This window comes from Chiloscyllium plagiosum, chromosome 3 (assembly GCF_004010195.1).
Source record: "Chiloscyllium plagiosum isolate BGI_BamShark_2017 chromosome 3, ASM401019v2, whole genome shotgun sequence".
Lineage (NCBI taxonomy): Eukaryota > Metazoa > Chordata > Chondrichthyes > Orectolobiformes > Hemiscylliidae > Chiloscyllium > Chiloscyllium plagiosum.
The window spans coordinates 43,890,174-43,915,252 of record NC_057712.1 but is presented as its reverse complement, the minus strand read 5'-3'; the positions used below and the strand labels follow the sequence as shown (position 1 = coordinate 43,915,252).

Here is a 25,079-nt window from a genome sequence, read left to right as displayed (position 1 = left end):
ACACTACAGGAAAGATGTGGAGGCTTTGCAAAAGAGGTTTACCAAGATGCTGCCTGAATTGGAAAAAATTAGCTATGAGGAGAGATAGGACAAATATGGATTGTTTTGGCTGGATGTCAGAGGTTGATGGTTGACTTGATAGTAATGAAAGGCATGGATAGGGTGGATAGTCAGTGTCTTTTTTCCAGTGTAGAAATATTAAATACTAGAGGGCATAGGCTTAAGGTGAGAGGGGAAGAAAAGTTTTAAAGGAGATGTACAAGGAAAATATTTTTACACAGATAGCTTTGGTGCTTGGAACACGCTGCCAACTGAGGTGGTAGAAGCAACTACGATAGCAATGTTTGAGTCTTTTAGACAGATACATGAACAGGTAGTGAATACAGGAATACAGACCATGTACAGGTAGATGGGATTAGTTTAGAATCACATCATTGTTGGCTTGGGCATTTTGGGCAGAAGGGCCTGTTCCTGTGCTGTACTATACTTCTATGTTCTAATATATCACGAGTACAATACTTCACACAGTGACAAATTACCCCCTTTGCATTCTCTAGCAGCTGCAACATTGAATAGTTTAATATTTAAAACATAATTTAATACTCACTTTAATGTTTGCTGTGTCAAACAATAGTCATTTTACCAGACCAAGTTAACCAGTTAGATCTGGACTGGCAATTGAGCAAGTTCACAAGTTCAAATCCCACAAAAACAGTTCAAAATTAGAATTCAGTTTACTGAATTAAAAACCTGAAAATAGCAACTGGCATTAGTAAAAGTGACCACGAACGCTCAGCTTATAATTAAAATCCAATGGGTTCACGTTTCCCCCTTCAGGGAAGGCAGTCTCACTTACTTGATCCATCTGACTTCAGTCCTAACCTATCACATAAATGGAGTGAGCTAGCAAGCTTCTCAACCATATCAACTCACAGGCAGTGGTTCAAGAAGGGCTACCACCACCTCAGAGCAAATAAATACCAACCTTGCCAATGATGCCCATACTTCAAGATTTTTTTTAAAGCAAACTTTTTTAAAGTTTGGTCGATGTTCAAACAAAAACTGTCCTGCGTTCTGAAGAAGGATCACTGGGCTTGAAACATTAGCTCTGTTTCCTCTTCACACATGCTGCCAGATCTGCTGAGTTTCTCTAGCATTTTCTGTTTTTGTTTGTATCAGATCTACAGCATCCAGAGTTGTTTTTTTGCTTTATTTTAACTGTTCTGTGTTGTTTTAGGGGACGTGCCAGCACTCTCCTTCCTGGACGAGGAGTTCCAGTACCAAGAGGAACACCAGTGGCACGGGGGGTACCCTCTCTATCCCATGCAGTGAGGGGTACTCCAGCACCACGTAGTAGAGGAGGACCAGGAGCATCTGGTTATCGACCACCACCTCCACCAGAAGAGGATACGTATGATGAATATGTGAGTACCTAGAGATGCCCCCTTGGCATTTCAATACAATAGTAACAGTGTATCAGAAACCCATATGGTTCCATGGTTAAAATATTGACTGGCAATTGGGGAATTTATCCCAAGGAACTGTAGGTTACATTCCTGATATGTCCTGAATTAGTTGTCTTCTAGTAGGATTGAGGAAGCTGGTGTTGTTGGATTCAGTGTCCCTGAGCTGGGACATTGGCCTGTGTTCCTGTCTTAAATGATTTCCAAACACCACTGTTGGAACATGATAAGGTGTGAATGACAGAAACTTGTATATGTGTGATCAGCATGTGTGAGCGCCAAGACCTTCGGACATGTGTGAAGCCAGAACCTGATCCTGAGGTGTGGGCTAGAAATATTTACATGAAAAGACTTTGTGTGCAAACCCAGCTGAGGACAGGACAACATTCAACTGGGATGCCCTAGAATCACTGTCCATTCTTTGTGACGCCGAAAATTTCTCACCAGCATAACAAAAAGCCAGCTGGCACTTGTGGTTGTATACAGCAAGGAAACAGGTAGTAATAGTCGTCTTTCAATTCCTCATTGTGCCATAGATAGTATGCCAGTTTTAAGTGGCACAATACATTTTTAACAAATGGTTCTGCCTGTTTATGTTCAGGAATGCACTTATATCCCCACTAGTGTCCTTCACCAGGAATGAAGACCCTAAGAGGCAGAGGTACCACTCAGCGAGAGGTGCCAACCATTGGATTCTGACAACCTTTGAGCCTCTGAGCTCTACAGCTCCACAGAGGAGGTCATGGTTTTGGCACAACGCCCCACACACCACTGCCCTCCATCTCTTAAACCTCAGGATCACAAAGCAACCAAGAACACTGATAATTGCTGCGGATGATGGAGGGACTGGAGAGTCACAGGGAGAGAATGTGCCAGGGGATTCAGAGATGAGGCCAAGGTATGGGGTGGTGGGGTCAGGGATTGGGGCAATGGCTCCCAGCTTGATGTTCAGTCAAAGGAAAATGTGTGTCCATTGCAGGCAGAGGAAAGAAAATTTACGATGGGGAACAGAAAAATAGCAGATAAGCTGAATGATTTTTTTTTGTCTGTTTTCACTGTGGAAGATACAAGGAATCTCCCTGAATTAAGGATCCAATTGACTAAGGAGAATGGGGTGGGTGGGGGATGGTGTAGCGAGGTGAGGTTGAAGGAAATTGTAATAAGTAAAAAAGATGTTGTGAATAACTCAATGGGGCTGAAAGCTGGTAAGTCCCAGGGAGCTGGCTACAGAAATAGTGGGTGCGCAAATGATAATGTTGTAAATGTCTATACATTCTGGTATACTTCCCACTGGTTGGAAACTAGCAAATGTCACCCAACTACTTAAGAATGAAGCAAGCGATAAGACAGGGAACTATTTACCTTTTAGCCTTATTAGTAGGGAAATACTAAAATATGTTATAAAGGATGTAATAAATGGACATTTAGAGTCATAGAGTGTACAGCACGGAAACAGACCCTTCGGTCCAATCCGTCCATGCTGACCAGATATCCCAACCCAAGCTAGTCTCACCTGCCAGCACCTGGCCCATATCCCTCCAAACCTATTCATATACCCATTCCGATGTCTTTTTAAATGTTGCAATTGTACTAGTCTCCACCGCTTCCTCTGGCAGTTCATTCCATACTCTGCATGAACAAGTTGCCCCTTAGGTCTCTTTTATATCTTTCCCCTCTCACCCTAAACCTATGCTCTCTGATCTGGACTTCCCCCACCTCAAGGAAAAAACCTTTTTTATTTATCCTATCTATGCCCCTCAAGATTTTATAAACCTCTATAAGGTCATCCCTCAGCCTCCAACACTCCAAGGAAAACAGCCCTAGCCTGTTCAACCTCTCCCTATAGCACAAATCTTTCAACCCTGGCAACATCCATGTAAATCTTTTGTGAACCTTTCAAGTTTCACAACATCTTTCCAATAGGAAGGAGACCAGAATTGCACGCAATATTCCAACAGTGGCCTAACCAATGTCCTGTGCAGTGGCAACCTGACGTCCCAACTCCTGCACTCAATATAGTGATTTGATTGGGAATAATCAACATGGATTGGTGACTGAGAAATTGTATTTCATGAATTTGTTAAGAGTTTTTTCAGGATGTTACAAACCAAAGTGATATATATTAATGTTTTAAAGGTGTGGACCAGAAGTAAATTTTTCCAGATGATAGAAAGTTAAGTGGGAAGTTATGTTGTAAGGAAGATGTAAATCATTTTCAGGACGGTTTGAACAAACTTGATAAACATGCAAGAACATGGTCGATTATAATTTGGAAAAATGTGAGGTTATCCACTCTGTTAGGAGGAACAGATGATGTGTAGAGCATTCCTTAAATATAAAAGATTGGAAAGTATAGATGTAAACCGTCTACCATCAGACAAAACTGCCCTGTACCTACACCCACAGAGCTGAGATATCTACCAAGCTCCTCCACTGCTTGAATAAAGCAACATTGTAGGTACTGCTCACAATGAGTTTTGAAAATAGAAATATCATCTTCCTCAGCCCTTGCTTTAATCCACTGTTTTAAAAAAAGTGGTTGTCGCATCTTGCAGTTACACAGCAATTGATGAACAACCACAAATGTGCTAAGAATTACACTAACAGCTAATGTAAGGTGATCAGTAGAGGTCTCAGTGTAACTCACATACCCTTGCTTGATGTATGCATAGGACCTGCAGGGAAAATAAATGAATATGTAATGGTCTTGTTCTTTTTTTAAACTTAAACAAAAGCCTGAGGTCAGTAGATCCCTAGTGCATTCTTCATGGCAATGCTGTGACCAGTAACAGCCAACTTACCAACCAGTTTTCTTTTCTAATACAACATAAATGATTGTTTTCTTTGAAAGGTGGTATTCCTGTGTCTATCCTGATGAGTGCATGGAGATAAGCTTCAACAGCACATTTCTATTAACAGACAATATCTTCCTTTTGCTCCTGACATATTCCCAGCATCAGTAGACATATGAATGGCCAATGTACTGTTTTTGAATAATGTCAGCTGAGTTGACCAGACGTTGATCTCCACACAAGATTTCAGATTTCTGACGATATTAATCTCTCACCTTCATTGAAGTGCCAATTCAGAAGGTAAATTCTAATTCTAAAGTCTAGAGCTAAAGATTCTACAGTTGGCAGCAGTTCCTGTACATGTAGTCATCCAAGGCACTGACAGGGTCCATGACTTCCAACATGTCACAGGCCTCACACTCAACTAAGCAGTGCTAAGATGTCCTGACTTCACATCTCTTACATTAACTTAATTCTGCTTTGAATTACTTATACTGCTTTAATATATTGGCCCTGACATTCTCCTATTTTTATTGTTTTCCAGTTAAATCAAAGTATAACTACTTTTTTTAAAAATATGCTTTTCGAATTTACAGCAATTTAAAGATAGTCTCCAATAGCAGTTCCTTACCAGAGAATTTACTAAAAAAGAATAAAAGAGAAAAGCACCTCCTTCAAAGTCCCCACTTAGCTTCTTAGAATAAACTTTACTAAAAGCACCACTCTCCTCTTCTGTGTTGAATTTGTTTTATATTCACTCAGCTTCGGTTTTTGTCTTACTCAGATAAAATCTCTCTCACACCGACTGTGCCCCCTTACTGAACTGTGCTTTAAAAATCTGTAATGAGTCACTCTCTAACTTATCTTTCTGCTATAGTAATAGGCAACTTATTCAGACAAGGGATTCCAATGACTGAGAGACAACTGCTCCTTTCAGACACCTGCCTGTTTAATTTAGGTTGTTAGTTCGAGGTCAGAATCTGAATGTTACTCTAAATTTGAATTGAAGAAGATTTAATAGTTGAATTTCCACTTTGAGGCAAATTCTCAAATATACTCACTCAGCCTTTGTCTTACTCAGGTGAGGTTTCCCTTATACTTACCATGTGCCCTCATTGACTGGACCACCATTTCTTATTATCAAACAATTAGAGTTGATTCCTTTATGAGTTATATAAACTCTTAGGAAAATCCTTTTCACATATTAAAAAAATTCCAGATTCCATAAACATTTAAAAGTCAATAAAAATGTTCTTCATTGTTACTATTTTTAGATTAAAGGCAATATATAGATATAGATATAAATATTTCAGATCATGAGAGGAGTTATGAAGGGAGAGAGGGGATGCTATTCCATGCTGTGCTCCCTATAATATCACCAGACAGTGAAGCATGAACTAGATGAAATGGAGCATAGTTGAAGTTTTTAGCTATCCCTACCTGACTTGTATCCACTGGTGATCCAGTGAATTGACAGCAGAATAATCACCCAACTGAAACCTTTGGCTCCTGCTTAAATTACTGGTGAGTTGTTGATTGCGATTTTCTGCTTCTGTACTCAACAGCTGAGAAATCACAGGCTGGTGAGCTCAGTATAAAAGCACTAAGCCAGAGGCTAATGCTACTAGGTTATCATGAATTTTATTCAATGTCAGGCTGCTAGGGCCAGTCTCTTTTCTTGTTAAAATCCTCCCTCTGGGTGATAACATTTACTAATCTCACTGGGAACTGAAATTCAGACTTTAACACTTGGTGAGGAAAGGAATTCATGCTTCTTGAGTAAAAATTAAGCACAAAGTTTTCTTTTGTTTTCTTCTTTCATAACATCAGTACAATGATAATTTTTTTTTAAATTCTCACTATCTAATTATAACTTTGCATGCAATATATTGCTGTGATGTGAAATGCACTTCCTGAAGGTCAGTGGAAACAGATTAACCAGAAGCATTCAAAAGGCAACTGGTTAAATGCTAAAGGTACGGTGGGTGGCACGGTGGCACAGTGGTTAGCACTGCTGCCTCACAGCGCCAGAGACCCGGGTTCAATTCCCGCCTCAGGCGACTGACTGTGTGGAGTTTGCATGTTCTCCCTGTGTCTGCGTGGGTTTCCTCTGGGTGCTCCGGTTTCCTCCCACGGTCACAAAGATGTGCAGGTCAGGTGAATTGGCCATACTAAATTGCCAGTAGTGTTAGGTAAGGGGTAAATGTAGGGGTATGGTTGGGTTTCGCTTCGGCGGGTCGGTGTGGACTTGTTGGGCCGAAGGGCCTGTTTCCACACTGTAATGTAATGTAATCTAATCTAATCAGAGTTTTAGGCAGAGACTAGGGCAATTGGTAGAACTGGGACGATCTTCCATGATGCTAGTACAGGCAAGATAGGCTAAATTTTTCAATGAGTAACTCCAATCCTGACGCCCCAAAGCCTGTCCACTGTCTATAAGGCACAATTCAGGAGTGTGATGGAATACCCCCCTCTTAGTGTCATAGAGATATGCAGCACAGAAACAGACCCTTTGGTCCAACTCATCCATACCAACCAGGTACATTAAATAAATCTAGTCCCATTTACCAGCATTTGGCTCATATCCCTCTAAACCCTTCCTATTCATATACACATCCAACTGCCTTTTAAATGCTGCAATTGTACCAGCCCCCACCACTTCCTCTGGCAGCTCATTCCATACATACAACATCCTCTGCTTGAAAATATTAGCACTTAGGTAAATTTTAAATCTTTCTCCTCTCACCTTAAACCTCTCCTGTTCTGGACTGTCACACCCTGGGGAAAAGATCTTGTCTATTTCCACTATCCACACCCCTCATGATTTTGTAAACCTCCAAAAGGTTACCCCTCAGCTCTGATACTCCAGGGAAAATAGCCCCAGTCTAGTTAGTCTCACCCTATAGCTAAAACCCTCCAACCTTGGCAACATCCCTCTAAATCTTTTCTGGACCCTCTCAAGTTTCACAGCATCCTTCCTACAGCAGGGACACTAGAATTGCATGTGGCGTCTGGATGAGTGCAGCTCCAATAACGCAAGTTTGACACCATCCAGGACAAAGCAGCCTGCTTGATTGGTACCACATCGACAAGCTTTCACTCCTTTCACCATTAAGAGACAGCAGTAGCAGTTTGTATCATTAAGATGCACTACAAGGCTCCTTGGACAGCACCCTCAAAGCCGACCTGGAAGGACAAGGGCAGCAGGTACATGGAAACTCCACCACCTGCAAGTTCCATCACCTCCTTGAAGGTAACTAGGGATCGGCAATAAATGTTGACCCAGCCAGCAACATTCAAATCTCATGAATGAACAGAAACAAAACATATCATGAGGGGTATGGATAGTGGAAATAGACAAGATCTTTTCCCCAGGGTGTGACAGTCCAGAACAGGAGAGGTTTAGGGTGAGAGGAGAAAGATTTGTTCCTTCTGTCTGATTCTCTGATTCCTGTTTGAACATATCTAGTACTTGTCTTTGTTTGGACCTCTCTAATAAGATTTATAGGATATGTTGCAATAATTTTCTTGAGTTCAATAGTATGGGCCATTTTTAAAGTGAGCCCTCATTCCTATGGCCCTCTCAACCTATAGTCCTATATCTACCTGCAACAGGCCCAGAATTGAACACAAACTCCTCCTTGTTGTATTTTTAATTACTGGGGGTTAAACAATTTGCCATCATGTGATTGTTCTCAATTTCAGGACATGACATAATAATCATCTTATTAATTAATAATTTGGCAAGATGGGTAAACAATAATAATAATGCTTTGAAAATTTCCATTCATTGGAGGACAAAAATAATAGGTAAAGGTAAAGCCACCATAGCCCCACTGGACCCTACGGCTCTCGTTAGAGATGCTGGTGGTAGTTTAATCTGAGAGTCACCATGCCTCAGGCAAGAGGACAGGTTGAGAAGGTGGGACCTTCAAGGTAACCTCAGCCAGTGTGGGAATTGAACCCATGCCGTGACATCACTCTGTACTGCAAACCCACCAATCAGCCACTGAGATAACCAACCACCTCAAAAACTATTTCTGCATTTGAGTAGAAACTATCACAACTTTGGGATACTTCAAACCTCTTTTACAGCGCACTAAGTAGTTCTGAAGTGTAATCACTGTTACAACTTTCCGTTCCTTCATTGGATGGCCAGCTCAATTTGGAATTAATCTTGAGATGTTGATGGTGATCTGCTGAAGTACTTTACACACCCCTTTTAAGTTGTATGCATAACAAAATAAAGACTTGTATTTATATACCGCCTTCACAACCTCACAATATCACTATTTTTTTCACGTTTATTATTGGATATGAGTTTCACTGACAAGACCACCAATATTGTTCGTTCCAATTTATCCTTGGTGAAGAAAAACATGAGACATTTTCTCTCATGCCTCGGTGTTGGTGTTGAGCTGCCTTCTTGATCTGCTGCAGTGCATACGGTTAGGTAGACCCACAAAGCTGTTGGGTGGGAATTCCAGGATTTTGACTCTGCAACACTGAAGGAACGACGATACATTTCCAAATCAGGATGGTGAGTCACTTGAAAGGGAATTTGGTGTTCCCTTGCATCTGCTGATCTTGTATTTATAGGTTGCAGATTTGGAAGGTACTGTTGAAGAAGACTTGGTGAGTTCCTACAAGGCAGTTTATAATGGTTCACACTGCTTCCACTCGGCATGCACGAAACACTGTAACCAATTTACAAGCTCCTCAACAGCCATGTGGTAATGACCAAGTAATGTGATGTTGGTTGAAGGAAAATTATCAGCTAGGGCATGAAAGAAAATGTCTCATGTTGTTCTTCAAAATAATGCTGTGGAATAATTTACATTCAAAAGAGATTTGATAGGGTGGTGATTCAATGTTTCATCCAAAATGATGGCACTTCCAGCAATGCAGAATTCCCTCAATCTTGCCCTGGATTGTTCACCTGGAGTGTTCAAGTCAGTGGAATGGGAATCGAAGTGTAACTATAGGTGTGTTAGATGTCTGAAGGTAGTATTACATTTCTGAGGTGACCTTTACCCTAGCTTGCCCAATGAGTGGAGGGCACTTCAGGATAGAGCTGTCAAGTTTTCTGAAGTGGGCTTTTCAGACTGCCAGACTAAATGAGACAGAGGGTCTCAACCATTGCTGCCTCGCTCATTTAAGTGAATGCATTCCAAACTGTACCTTTTGCAAATCTAACTCCTATTTACCCATCTCTGGAAAATCTTAAGCTGTACAAGCCCTGTAGAGACCAGAGCAGCCAGGCTGGCTTTCATACCTTGGCCTTTATGTTTTGATTCCAGGAAAATAGCTGATGCCTTTGTATCTAATCCACATCCTATTAGCACAGCAAGCATGGAAGTTTATTAATCTTAACTCAGTGAGGAGAGACAGCTGAGCCACCTACCAACAGTTTAGGGCCTGAAGATGCTTATTAGTAAATGAACTGATTGTGCAGTATTTCCTGACTGTTGGTACTCACTACAGTACCAACTGTTCCCCAACTTGCACACATGGACAGTTACTTAAAGCAATGTGTTTGTCCTGTAAACTGTTGGCACATGTTGTAGGTATGATGTTGACATAGTAAGATACTATACAATAACATGTTCACCCCTGGACTGTTCAGTGCTTCCCACTGTGAAAAGCTGCCTGCCCTGCCCTCTGCGTTAAAAAGCAATGCATACCACAGAGGTTGGCAACTTGTAACTTAGTACCGAAGACCCCGAGCAGATCAGAAAAATGGTGTGAAATAGACAGAGGCTGGCAGCCTCGAAGTAAATGCAAAATGAGTGAATGTCAAGAAAGCAAGCTAAGAGTGATAGAGTGCACACTGTGTCGATACATGTCTTTCCTTGCGCACACAACAGCCTGGCAGATGCATCAGATCATGGGTGCTACTTCGAGCTAAAGTGAAGTATTTGAAGGATTGACGTTGTCTATGGATTGGTCCAAGAGCCACCACATGGTGGTGTGATGAGGCTGATAGTTTGGTGATGGCAAGTTACATAGATCAATGTTAAAGAGAATGATGCTTGTGGAGCATTAAGAGGCAATGTGTTGAAGAATCAGTTGCATAATGGCTGAGACAAGTGTTTCTTAAGGTTGCCAGGAACTTACACTAATTTTATTGGTGGAAGAAAAAAGATTTATATCTGCCATATCAATAAGATAAGCTTGGTCATGAATGAGTGGAAATAAGGTAGTTGCCACTCAAGGGCGTGATTCTGAAGTTGTCATTTAAGGTCAAGGGAAAAATAAATCAGAAAAATATTTCTTGATTTCAAGTACCTGATGTTTTCATTCACTGTATATTTTCCTACCGTTCTCTCCATTCCTCACACCACACCACCGAGAATAACATTATGTCCTTATGTATGCCAATGTCTGGAGTGGGACTTGACCCCACAACTTTCTGACTTGGAGGTGAGAGTTCTACCCCTCACAAGCTAATGGATAGATCAGTCACGAGGATCAGAAGTTCCCTCAAACCATCCACAGGATACCCTTGCCAGGCAGGCTTTGCAGTTGAAGGAGCCAACTTGCAGTTTTATGAAGTAAAGTCTCAGACTCAATTTTGGGTGGATTTTGAGGCTGTTTCGCAGCAGTTTGCTGCCCTAGCCCCACTTCAATCCCCAAATCTCCAAGTTCCCATACTGCCAGAGGTTAGGACAATTTGCATTGAGCCTGACTCCCACTCCAAATAAGACATACAAATTGAGAACATGAGTAGGTCCATTGAGCCTGCTGAAATGATCATTCCACATACTCACCTTCCCTAATACATTTTCACACCCTTGTTTACCAAGAATCTAAATTTATCCAGCGCTGCACTTTCACCCAGGGCTACTCTGTCACAGTAAACAAGAACCAGCATCTTCAGACATTTGTAGTTCAGGCTGAATCCGTTTTTATTGATATAGCGATTGGACAAAAAAGCCAGAATGCAGAAGGGCTATTAAACAATTATCAATTGACTATCTTCTGATCATCACCTTTAAATAACCTGAACGCAATGAATCCTCAATTGCTAATTTCTCAAGGTGCACTACTGACCTCTTGGTATCGGGCCATAAGAGGAAAGGATTGGCATGCCAAATAATTGACCGTCCTGACCTGCGTATCATGCATTATTTATACCCTGAAGTGAATTCAAAGGTGACAGTGTCTCTTCAGTTTCAGGCTGCAATTGTAGAGCCACTCGAGCCGCACAGTTTCTGCTTGTGATGTCACCAAGAGCTCCTGATGATATTGCTGCTCAGTAATCACTTACAGATTTCCATTACAGCAGTGAGAAAGGAGACATCATAGAAATAACATGCACCTTCTTCCTCTTTTTCAGTGTCCTTGAAATCAGTTTGAAGAAGCAGACTTTTCTGCTTGCATTTGTGCACTGGACTTCCTTCCTTTATTTGCCTTCAGTGGAGGTGAAAGATGGAAGGGGAGCAGGGGCTTTCTCCCCTGTCCTGATGAATATCTGTCCCAAACAGAATTTCTGCTCACAATCACATTGCAGTTTGTGGGAGTTTGCTGCGCATGAATGAATAACTGCGTTTCCTTTGTGACAGCGGTGACTGCATTTCAAGTGTTTCAGTGGCTGAAAGGCACTATGAGACGTGAAAAGGGCATGAAAGACATGTCTTCCTTTCTGTCTGTAACCATTTGCCTCTGAATGGACTTTCTGCGGTCAGTTCATTCTTACTGAAGCCCACAACTCAATGGAAAGCAGAAAAAGTTTAGTATTGAGTTAAAAGACACATAGACCTTGATGTACAATTCTTCCTCAGCTTGCCAGTTTGGTGTATTTTCTCCTCTCACTGCATCTTTGGTGAAGTTGTTTATTCTTGATCATAAACTCTGTTTTACACCCCACATGGCCAAATGCAATTTTTTGACAGTGCATGGGCTGGAACTTGTACTGTAGTCATACAATCTCCATCTATAACACTGTGTTTGATTCTGCGCAGTTAACCTCGGACGGTGTTTAATGTGGGAGAGAGGGAATGGGTACCTGGACTCCTTTGATGGCAGTCACACCAGCTGGTTAGGTAGCTATGCAAGTCTGGTGAGTTGTTTCATGACAGAAGGGTTTTGTAGAGTCAAGTATACCAGGGTGCACCCCCCAGTACCCTCGGTTGAAACTGAGACATCCTTGACCATTTCCCTTTGCCAACATTGTCCAGAATTCTTACTGCCTTGGGTAGAAGAGAATAAAGTGGGCCAGGTGAATTAGCAGAGTGACCATGACACTGTCGTACCAATGGCCATTCAAGTGAGTGGGAGAGAAGAGGAGTGAGGTAGTCAGAGATGACAGTATAGCCAGGAGGTTAGAGATACTTCTCTTCATCTGTGCCTCATGGCTAGAGAAGAGCATAGACTGTGAGGAAAACAATCTGGTCATTGTGTTTCATGTAGGAGTGATAAGCATGGGTAAAATTAGGAATGAGGTTCTGTTGAGGAAGTTTGAGAAATGAGCATTGAAATTAAGAACCAAGTCCCTCGCTGTACATTTCTCCTGAACCTGTGTGAATTGCCATTGAGATTATCAGGATAGAGTGTAAAATGCTTGACCGAGAGATTAACAGGTAAACCAAAGATATCAATTCAACAGGCACTAGCTTAAACCAAGCAGGGGCCAGTGACCTGGCATAGAGTCAACTCAATAGAAAATAGGATTTTAAATTAATAAATTGGGGGATGATGTTTAAGAGGAGAAAGTGAGGACTGCAGATGCTGGAGATCAGAGCTGAAAATGTGTTGCTGGAAAAGCGCAGCAGGTCAGGCAGCATCCAAGGAGCAGGAGAATTGACTTTTTGGGCATAAGCCCTTCTTCAGGAATGAGGAAAGCGTGTCCCGCAGGCTAAGATAAAAGGTAGGGAGGAGGGACTTGGGAGAGGGGTGTTGGAAATGCGATAGGTGGAAGGAGGTCAAGGTGAGGGTGATAGGCTGGAGTGGGGTGGGGGCGGAGAGGTCAGGAAGAAGATTGCAGGTTAGGAAGGCGGTGCTGAGTTTGAGGGATTTGACTGAGACAAGGTGGGGGGAGGGGAAATGAGGAAACTGGAGAAATCTGAGTTCATCCCTTGTGGCTGGAGGCTTCCTAGGCGGAAGATGAGGCGCTCTTCCTCCAACCGTCGTGTTGCTATGGTCTGGCGATGGAGGAGTCCAAGGACATGCATGTCATTGGTGGAGTGGGAGGGGAAGTTGAAGTGTTGAGCCACGGGGTGGTTGGGTTGGTTGGTCCGGGTGTCCCAGAGGTGTTCTCTGAAACGTTCCGCAAGTAGGCGGCCTGTCTCCCCAATATAGAGGAGGCCACATCGGGTGCAGTGGATGTAATAGATGATGTGTGTGGAGGTGCAGGTGAACTTGTGGCGGATATGGAAGTATCCCTTGGATCCCTACCTTTTATCTTAGCCTGCTGGACACACTTTCCTCATTCCTGAAGAAGGGCTTATGCCTGAAACGTCGATTCTCCTTCTCCTTGGATGCTGCCAGGGATGATGTTTAAGAGGCTTCTGAACAGCATAAATCTAAATATGGCAAGGAAAATGTCAAGGCTGAAGAATAGAATGTCAATTCAGTTGAGATTGAACAGAGTTGGTTGAAAAGGGACAGAGAATGCTACAAAGTAATAATGTCACCAAAATGACATCAGGGATAAATAGAAAACAAAGCTGCAGGTAATATATATGAAAGCATTCATAATAAAAGCTTATTAACACTTATCTACACAATTCATTCATGATGTTATGGAGAGCTAGTTACAGAGCGGGCAAAATTGGATTTTAAACTTCCAGGATCTTTGGCTTTAGAAGAGATGGATAGCATGGAAATGGAAAATTGGAGAGGCTCTGATATTAAAGGGTAAGAATGAGTAAGGATCTTAACTCAGATGTAGAATCAGTTGGGGTGGAATGAAGAGAAAAGAAAAACATAATGAGAGCAGTCCACAGGCTTCTTAACAGTAATTATAGTGTCAAGCAGAATAAAATCTAGGAAATTAGAGGTGGCTGTAACAAGCATAATACAGTGATTATAGGGAACATGAATCTTAAAATGGACTGGGCTATAACAAATTTGAGGGTGAATTCATGAAATGTATAGCAGATAGTTTACTTGATCAGTGTGCCTCATCACCTAATGGGAACAGTCTATTATAGATACAGTGTTGTGTAATGACCCAGGGTCAATTAATAACCTTGTTGTAAAAGAGCCCCTGGAGAAGAATGGTATGATAGAATTCTAATGCGATTACTCTCAAAAGCAATTTATGTCTGAAACCAGGATGTGAAATCTAAACAATGTAAAATTATAAAATTGAGGCAAAGACCTTCAGAAGTGAAATCAAGAAAGTCTTTTTTAAACATAAAGGGCCCTGGTAATCTGGGCTGCTTTCCTCAAGAGATTGTGGATCCTGGGGAAAAAATGAAGCATTTGATACTGAGAATGCTAGATATTCATTAGGTAATGGCATTGAGAGAAGTAGACCAAGGTTGAATAAATGTAGTTGAGATACAGATCAGCTGTGATCTCGAGTGACTTGAGAGCCTGAATGTCTGTCTCGGCACTTCCAGTTATTCAGCTGTGTAAACGTAGAGGGCATTATCAATTACTCCAATCACAGTTCCATTAAAGGTCCATACAGGTACAATTCCATCTTGGCACAATTGGTTTCAATAGATTTCTCATCCTTGAATTTATGCCATATAAATAAATACTTCAGCCCATCTGTTCTTTGTCAGTGTGTATGTTCTTTTACTCGCTCATAGAACATGGGCCTTGCCAACTAGACAATTTATTACCCATTTATCTGGGCATTTATTACCCATCCCTAGTTGCCCTTGAGAAGGTATTGGTGAGCTGCTGCAATCCATGAGGTGTAGATAACACCCAGAGTGCTTTTAGAGGAGGGTGTTTCAAGAATTGGATCCAGTGAATGTAAAGAAACAGTACCACAACAGCCTCCTCATACTTTACATTATCTCGCACTAATAACATTTGCACATGTATTTATAAAGCCTGGCCATGAGCAGGTCGAAACGGTATACTGAAGCATTCCATATAGAAGCGAATTCTATCTTGTCACCATTCTCTGGGTGAAACAATTACTCCTGAATTCCCTTTTGGATTTGTTGTGATCATCTTATAATTGTGGCCTCTAGTTTTGGCCCCTCCCCACCAATGTAGGAATCTGGTGACACCTATGTTATCAAATGCCTTCATAATTTTACAGATTTTTCCTATAAAAACAAGTAAAAATCAAAATCCTGGATAAATGTTCTTTCCTTGGTTTGCCCAGTAATGTGAATTACAGCATGCACCATCACCCAGCTCATAAACTGCATCAATTTCATTTCCCTGAGAATTCAGTGTGGTATGAAAAGTATGGATTGTGAAGATCTTAACTTATTTTTGTTCAAGACCATTTCAAAGATGAAATAGGTGTCTTTTGAGATTCCCTGCTTCCTTCAGCAGCCCCCATTCATCCTCTGTTAGATGGGTTTCCCTCAGATATAATTTAGTCACTGAACCAACAAGTGGAAAGTGTTGCCAGATCTTCCTGCCTCTCCTAGTTTTTCTTGCCTCTCACTCATCAGTTTTTTTCACCACTTCCATGGGAGCAGAAACAAAAATCCAGATAGCTCATTTTGGAGGGTAATTTTGGCTCATGTTTCATTGCATGATAGTTTCTCATGCCTACAATTTCAGCATGAACCTTAATTTTTTTTTTCAAACTTTGACTGAAATTCACAACAAAATTTTACTGTGCATAGAAAAGAAGTTCAATAAGGGGTATTGACCACAAATCTTGACTCAGGCAATTTCTTATTTTTAAGAACTCCTTTGTAGGATAATGCAGTCAAACAGTCTGTGCAAGTGAAGTTCAGGAAAAATATTCAAGAATTAAGATCACCAACTTGAACCCACATTTAGAAGTCACCCAATTAATTCCAAATGGAGAGCAATACAGTATTTCAACAGCTATTGAGGAGGAGGAATGTAGATGTATTGGAGGCACTTCATAGGAGGTTCCCTAGATTGATTCCAGAGGTGAATAGAATAGAATATAGAATATATTTTTTTGTCACATGTACTCCAATGTAGAAGCACAGTGAAAAGTGTTTATAATGTCGGCCTCTTATGGCACCATCTTAGGTACAAGTACTAGGTACAAATCCTGGGATTTGTGTTATGAAGAGAACTTAGACCAATACTCTGTGGAATTTAGAAGAATGAGAGGAGATCTAATTGAGATATATAAGATGACAACAAGAAGTTCAATAAGGGATATTGACCACAAATCTTGACTCAGGCAATTTCTTATCTTTAAGAACTCCCTTGTAGGGTAATGCAGTCAAACAGTCTGTGCAAGTGAAGTTCAGGAAAAATATTCAAGAATTAAGATCACCAACTTCAACCCACATTTAGAACTCACCCAGTTTAGACCAAGTAGGCATAAATCATATGATGCCTAATGTGAGGCAATCTAGGATGAGAGATCTCAGTTGTAGGATGAGGGGCAGCAGATTTAAGATAGTGATGAGGAATGATTGCTTCTTTTAAAGGATGATGAATCTGTGAAATTCACTACCCCAATATGGTGGATGCTGGGACATTAAATACATTTAAAGAGAAGATAGGCAGAATTTTTTAATCGGTTGAAGGGTTATGGAGATCAGGCAGGAAGGTGGAATTGAGACAGGGATGAGATCAGCTATAATCATAACAAATGGCAGAACAGGCTCGAGGGACTGAATTACCTATTCCTCCTGGTTCTTAGTTCCTGTTGTCCTTATATATGAGCTTCCAGTTGCCTGCCATTTCAACACATACCATGTTCACTGGTGAACATCTCTGTCTCAGGCTTGATACAGTGCTGCAGCGAAGCTCAGGCAAACTAGAAGAACAATTTTCTGCTTGGGCACTCTGCAGCCTTCTGGACTCAATATGGGTTCAACAATTTTAGGGTTTGAGCACTTTTTCCCACATGGTCTGCTATTGCATACTGGCCATTGTTAGCCTCCCATAGTTGCCATAGCAGCTATTCATTCTCCTAGACTGACTGTTATCCACCCTCTTGTCTGTCCAACTGTTTTTCTCTGTCCTCAGCCTCTACCTGCACCTATTATTTATTCTCCTGCTCCCCCAGTTCATCTTCTGCATAAAAATTAACCTTTTCCTGGTTACCATCAGTTCTGACAAAGGGTCATGGACACAAAATGTTAACTCTGATTTTTCTCCACAGGTACTGCCAGATTTACTAGTTTTCGAGCAATTTGTGTTTTTGTGACTTACGTTCCTACTATTTGAACAACATTGGCACGAAACTATACCATCACAGCAAATTCCACGTTCTCACCACTTTCTGGATGCTTGGAAATCTGTAATACAATTTCCCACTGTAATTAAGTGAGGGTTGAGTACTAATCTGATCAGTTTTTTTGAAGTTATAAAGGATTTTCATAAGTTAGATAAAACAAAATGAATCCATTTCTGAGGGGAAAAAGAAGTGGAAGGACATGGTGATTGTGTTGTGTACACGAATTTCTTGAAAAAAAACGTTATCTCACACTTTTCATTTCGATCGACAATCCAAAAGTACAGTATACAGCAGCAAACGACAAATCTCTGCAAAGAGCACATGGCGGCAAACAGTCTGTTTAAACAGTGCACAGCAACAAACAGAGCCTCTTTAAAGTGTGCACAGCAGAAAGCAGAATTTATGTAAAAAGTACTTTGCAGAATACAGATCCTTTGTAAATAATGCACAGCAGCCAACAGAAACTGTTCAAAGAGCACACTGCAGCAAACAGAGTGGACTTAAAATCTCCGATTTTATTTGGAGTGCTGCAGGACTGTTAAGATCCTGTATGGCACTGTTTGTGTGTTCCGATGAAGGTTGTGTTCAATGCTTTAAGTGTAATGGGTCTAGCACTTGTGGAATTAATGCTGCCGAGCAGCAGTCAGAACAGCCTTTTTATCACGGCAGCCATTTGATTTAATGTCATTCCTGCCATTTTGGAGCTAATTGCTGTGGCCTACACACTCTCTTAACCTTGGACAGTGGAATACACTTCAGAATGAAGGATGAGCTCCCCCCCCCAACCTTCAAGACCATTTCAGAGGATTGCCAGCCACAGATAGATTAATCGCTGATTAGTTTATTCAGGTTGTTGCTGTCATTCTGCAAAGCTTTGATCATTTCTATAGCTGGTTACTATGGTAAGTGAGTTGGCAGGTGCTGAAGGATTATTTTTCTTTGACAGCAATGATTCTGCAACAAGCATTTTGTTCCTAGGCTTAGGCGGAGCAATTTGCCTCCCTTTGAGACAGCTGCATGAAAGCAGAGGTAACAGAATGGGACAAATTGCTGGAAGAGGGAGGGGAGCAACAGGAACCTCAGCAGAACATCATCTCTCCAGAAGTTACTTAAGGTGCAGTCCTCCTGTCTGAACTTCAGCAAGATTTGGCTTAATACAAATCACGAAACCTTAGTGTGTAGATGCAGCTTCTGATGGGCAAAACAAATGGACTGTTATTATTTATATCAAAGAAATTAAATATTAAAGTAAGCAAGTTTTATTACACTTGCACACTAAGAACAGACCAGCTGGTTAGTACCATATTTTGCTCTCCCACACTCCCAGGGGTGGGGGTGGAGAGAGAGAGAGACTCAGGATGATGCAAGTTATATGGGAGAGTGGGTAAGGAGGGCAGTTGGAGATATAAAAGATGGCAGAGTTGAGTTAGGCAAGAGAGAGAGGTGACAAGGTGAGAGGAGGAAATGGGCAGAGAGTGGGTTAGGAGAGATGCCGGTAAGGAGAGTTCGGAGAGATGTGAATAAGGAGAGTTGGGAGGGATGTCAGTAAGGAAGGTTAGGAGAGATGTGGATAAGGAGGGTTAGGAAAAACCTTGCATCCCCGGGGCAGGCTCATCCCTGGCAAGGAAAAGGAAAAGGAAAACGCACACGTGGAAAAGGCTTCAGGAGGAAATCTCGAGGAAAAATCCAGAGCTGGCTCCAAAGGAAGTTTGTCGTTGCCTACAATGTCACCAGGCAGCTCCTACGATGGCACTGATACCAAGCTGTAATGGGCTTTGCTGTTCCTTTGGATTAGCCAGTGTCGGGTTTGTGGGGGGTGGGGTTCAGAATATACTTCATGGACAACAGCTTGTTCCTCATACCGTCACCTAGGCTTACATCCTATCATCACCACACCTGGAGAGGACACTCCCAGCTTCGCCCGCAGCATCGACACAACATGCTGGGGGGGGGGGGGGGATGTGGTGCAGCAGATACTGGTTTTAAGTCATCGGTAGATTGGCGTAGAGTGCGATGCCAGGGGTTGCTCCTGACGGTGGAAGGGATTTTCAGATCCCATGGGACAGCTATCGCCCGCCTCAAGCTGGGCAGTCCCCAGCCAGTAAGGTGCTATCCCGCCACAATCTGCCATCCTCATTGGGTGCTTGGGGAGTCGGAATTATCCGAACAGCAGATTGCAATCACAGCACCAAGCAACAAAAGAGACCAGCTCTAAAATTGGGGAATTGGAACATCCGGACAATGATGACTGGCCTCTCAGAAAACCTCCAGGACATCAGCGACTCTAGGAAATCAGCTGTCATAAATAATGAGCTCAAGAGACTCCACGTGGACATAGCCACCTTCCAGGAAACAAGGCTGGCGGAGGTTGGCTCACTGAAAGAGAAGGACTACATCTCAGCCTGCTATTGCCCCACCGAATTCATCTCCACATACTTCGATACTGTCGTATTCCGCCTGGTCCAGGAACTCCCCACATACATTCAGGACACGGCCCACACCCTCCACCTCCTGCACGACATTTGTTTCCCTGGCTCCCAATGCCTCACCTTCACCATGGACATCCAGACCCTATATACTTCCAACCGCCAGGACCAGGGCCTACAAGCCCTCCGTTTCTTCCTCTCACTACGTCCCCACCAGTACCCTTCCACTGTCACACTCAGTCGTTTGGCTGAACTGGTCCTCACCCTCAATAATTTCTCCTTTGAATCCTCCCACTTCCTCAAGATGAAAGATGTAGCCATGGGCAGCCACATGGGCCCCAGCTATGCCTGTCTCTTTGTCGGTCACACGGAACAGTCCATCTTCCGCAGTTACACTGGCACCGCTCCCCATCTCTTCCTCCGCTATATTGATGACTGTATCGGCGCCACCTCATGTTCCCACGAGGAGGTTGAACAGTTCATCAACTTCACCAACACATTCCATCCTGACCTTAAATTCACCTGGACCATCTCAGACACCTCCATCCCCTTCCTGGACCCCTCCATCTCCATCAACGATGACCAACTCAACACTGACATTTTCTACAAACCCACCGACTCCCAGAGCTGCCTGGATTACACCTCCTCCCATCCTGCCTCCTGAGAAAATGTTATCCCTTCTTCCCAATTCCTCCACCTCTGCCGCATTTGCTCCTAAGAGAACCAGTCCAATACAGAACACACCAGATGGCCTCCATCTTTAAAGACTCCAATTTCCCCTCCCATGTGGTTGATGATGCCCTCCAGCGCATCTCATCCACTTCCCCACCTCCGCCCTCGAATCCCACCCTTCCAACCGCAACAAGGACAGAACCTCCCTGGTCCTCACCTTCCACCTCACCAACCTCCACATACATTGCATCATCCTCTGCCATTTCCACCACCTATAAACAGACCTCCTCACCAGGGATACATTTCCCTCCCCACCCTATTCACTTTCCGTGAAGACTGTTCCCTCTGCCCCCCAACAACCCACCCTCCCCTCCCGGCACCTTCCCCTGCCACCGCAGGAATTGCAAAATCTGCGCCCACACCTTCCCCATCATCTCCGTCCAAGGCCCTAAAGGAGCCTTCCACATCTATCAAAGTTTCACCTGCCCTTCCACACACATGTCATTTACTGTATCCATTGCTCCCGATGTGGTCTCCTCTACACTGAGGAGACAGGACGCCTACTCGCAGAGTGCTTCAGAGAACATCTCCAGGACACTTGCACTCATCAGAGACATGCTGTTTGCTGATGATGCTGCAGTTGCAACACACACCCAGCAGGAACTCCAGTTACTGATAGACCGCTTCTCTTATGCTTGCAAGATTTCAGGCTGACTATTAGTCTGAAGAAGATGAGTGTCCTGGTTCAGGACACAGAGGCACCGCCGGTCATCACCATCGACAACTACGAACTCAATGTCGGCCATCAGTTTACTTACCTTGGCTCTACCATCACTGATAACCTCTCCTTGGACACAGATTGACAGGAGGTTTGAGAAAGCAGCCTCAACACTTGCTCACCTCACAACTCGAGTATGGACAAATCCCAAGCTGACAGTGAAGACAAAAATGTTAGTCTACAATGCCTGTCTCATAAGCACACTGCTGTATGGCAGTGAAACGTGGACCACGTATGCCAGACAGGAGAGAAGGCCAAACACCTTCCACTTGAGTATCTGCCATATCCTGGGCATATCCTAGTAAGACAGAGTGTCCACCGCAGTGATCCTATCTCAAACATGTACACTCTGCTCAGGCAGCAGAGACTGAACTGATTGGGCCACATCCACTGCATGGAGGACGGCCGCATCCCAAAGGATATCCTTGATGGAGAGATTGCATCTGGGAAGAGAGCCATTGGGCATGAAGACGCTTGATATTGTTATGGAGTCCTGGGAAAGGCTTGCAGCAGACCGCACAAGATGGAGAAGCACTCTGAACCAACACCTCAAAACACAGGAAAAGAAGAAGATGAGTGCTGCAGCTGACAACTGGGCACGCAGGAAGGAGTGCAGCAGCTCAAGCAGATCAACTACCACATACAGATGTGACCTCTGTGACCTGGACTGTCGGTCTAGCATTGGTCTCTTCAGTCACAAGCGACGTTGCTTCAGGGAAGCAGAAAGCCAGAACGATGACGCAACCCATGGTCAGTCATGACTGAAAGGGGTTTCACAGGCACAGGACGACCATAGTTAGAGTATTGTGTGTAGTTTGGTTTCCTTAATAAGAAAGGATAGAATATCTTAGAAGCAGTGAATAAAAGGTTTACTTGACTCACCCCAGGGGTGAAAGGGTTATTTATGAGAAAAAGCTGAACAGGTTATGCCTGCAACCATTGAAGGTTAGAAGAATGAGGAATGATCTAATTGAAATGTACAAGATCCTGAGGGAACTTGACAGAGTGGTTGCTCTCACGATGTTGGCCTGGTTCCCTCAATATTGTTTTATCTTCCAATAGTACAATCACTGTGAGCGGCAAGGTGGCACAGTAGTTGTGGGCGGCACGGTGGCACAGTTAGCACTGCTGCCTCACAGCACCAGAGACCCGGGTTCAATTCCCACCTCCGGCGACTGACTGTGTGGGTAAATACTCTGCACTGGGCAGCACGGTGGCTAGCACTGCTGCCTCACAGCGCTAGAGACCCGGGTTCAATTCCCACCTCCGGCGACTGACTGTGTGGAGTTTGCACGTTCTCACTGTGTCTGCGTGGGTTTCCTCCGGGTGCTCCGGTTTCCTCCCACAGTCCAAAGATGTGCGGGTCAGGTGAATTGGCCATACTAAATTGCCCGTAGTGTTAGGTAAGGGGTAAATGTAGGGGTATGGGTGGGTTGCGCTTCGGCGGGTCGGTGTGGACTTGTTGGGCCGAAGGGCCTGCTTCCACACTCTAAGTAATCTAATCTAATCTAAAACTGTGGAAATATGCACATCTAAGGTACATAGCTACATCATGGTTGGACACATTGTTTTTAAGGTGAACTTAAATTGGGATATAAGGCCTATTTTGTCTGTCACATGGGCCACAGTGTTGATATGAGGAGCCTTGATACTCATTCATTCATCATCTTTGATGCTCAAGGGAATTTTGAGTCTTGATGAAAAATCTACTCTTTGCCCAATTGCAAAAAGATTGCTCCATATTCTGGTTGTTCTCACATGTTACTTCCAGTACTGCACGTTACATGAGCTGGAGACTTTCTGCTGGTATGGATTAGAATGAGCAAGCAGTGGGGAACTTCACTTTAGTCACCTTCATTGTAAGTGAAGAGACATCTATGTTCCAAACTTAATCATTGAACCACTCTACAATATTCCATCTTGTAACACAGAGAGAGAGCCATAGCCTTCCACTAACGTGAAAAGAGAAAAGAAAAGCTTGCATTCATGTAACACTTTCCGAGATGACTGGACATCTCAAAGCCCTTTGCACACAAGGTAGACTTTTGAAATGGAATCACCTGCAATGTTGGAAACATGGCAGCCAATAACCAAGGAGGGTATATCCATAACATGCTATCAGAGTTATTCAGGAGCGCAACTCGTTCATTCATTCAGTTCATTCAGTTTGCCTGCTGGACAAACTTTCCCCATTCCTGAAGAAGGGCTTATGCCCGAAACGTCGATTCTCCTGTTCCCTGGATGCTGCCTGACCTGCTGCGCTTTTCCAGCAACACATTTCCAGCTCTGATCTCCAGCATCTGCAGACCTCACTTTCTCCTCTATATCCATAACATGGTCAAACATGTTGGTTATCAACTCGAAAATCCTTCTGACACAGTGGGAGAGATTCTTGGTCATCTGTGTGATGGAGAGAAAGTGGGGCCTCTGCTATCTAGAATGGAAAATTAGTTAAACTGGTGAATGGCAGACACTAGTCTAAATCAAATACTTCAAAATAAAAAAGTAGTGTGAACAGTGCCTTTGTTTTCAAGGATCGATGGTTTTATTTTGCTCGGTTTCTTTTCCCCTCTGGGATTGTTAATCAAAGCTCCAAGACTACAACATGCATGTTACCATAGCAACTGGGACTTACTGAGTGAATGGAAGCACACCCACACCTTGATCTAAATTCCTCCACCAGGGAAAAAGAGTTTCTTGCTATCTACCATAACAAATCCTTTGATCATGTTCATCATTTTAATGAGACCTTCCCATATTCCTCCATAGACAAAGAACTATAAACTCATTCTCTGCAACTTGGTTTCCCCCTTTTACCTCTGTAAGCCCAGTCCGTACAAACATTCAAGCACTATAACAATGCTTGCAAAAGGATATGGCCCTTTATTCCCCTTCGCATGATGCCAAACTGTGGGAATTAGCTCTGGAGCAAACTCCAGACTTAGATTAGCACAGAATATTAGGAATTCAAAAGTGTGGCCTCATTTTGTCATGTTGCTACTCGAACAAACCATCTTTGTGGTCCCGGGAGAAGAAAGCCAGCTAAATATTGCTGGAGCTGAAATCCAGTGAGAACGCCCTGTAGCAGCACTTGCAGATGGCAGAGGAGCAGAGCAAACACAGGACGGGGTAAATGATGTTTACTTTATGCACTAAGTAGGGGAAGGACATCCCAGCCTGCGCAACCGTGCACAATCACACACACAATTTCAAATTATATTTCGTGCTATCTGACATGTTTAAAGCACCTTAGAGGCAGCCAGAAAGGGACAAGCTCAATGTTGTTTGCCCAGGAGTAATGAGATGTGACATAAAGTACATTTGAGGCCATTAAATCAGTTGTCAAAGTGAAAATGCAAATTTTGGTTTCCAGTAAGACAATGGGATGGATTGTTGCAGTGTGCAATGAGTTGTAAACAGAGAAAATTTCAGTCCACTTATCTGGCTTACAGTGAACTGTCCAAGTGTCACATAATTTTCTACCAGTCAAGCTGTCCAATTTATAGAAGGCTTGCAGAATGATGTCTTACAAAGGGTGACAGGCTGGCTTTACTTTTCTGGCATAGTGCCTTATCAACCAATTATAAGGCCATTCTTGCCATTAAAATAACCCTAGTTGTGCCCTGCCATTTG

At 43.0% G+C, this 25,079-nt stretch overlaps 1 protein-coding gene across 4 annotated transcripts in view; it reads left to right on the top strand.

Annotated features, from left to right (window-relative positions):
• khdrbs2 (KH domain containing, RNA binding, signal transduction associated 2) overlaps nt 1–25,079 on the top strand; it is a 584,244-nt gene that overhangs the window by 333,295 nt on the left and 225,870 nt on the right. For all 4 annotated transcript variants that reach the window (XM_043681438.1, XM_043681448.1, XM_043681427.1 and 1 more), the window contains exon 6: nt 1,238–1,424. In XM_043681438.1, the coding sequence (XP_043537373.1) occupies nt 1,238–1,424 (187 nt within the window). The remainder of the gene's footprint in view (nt 1–1,237; nt 1,425–25,079) is intronic.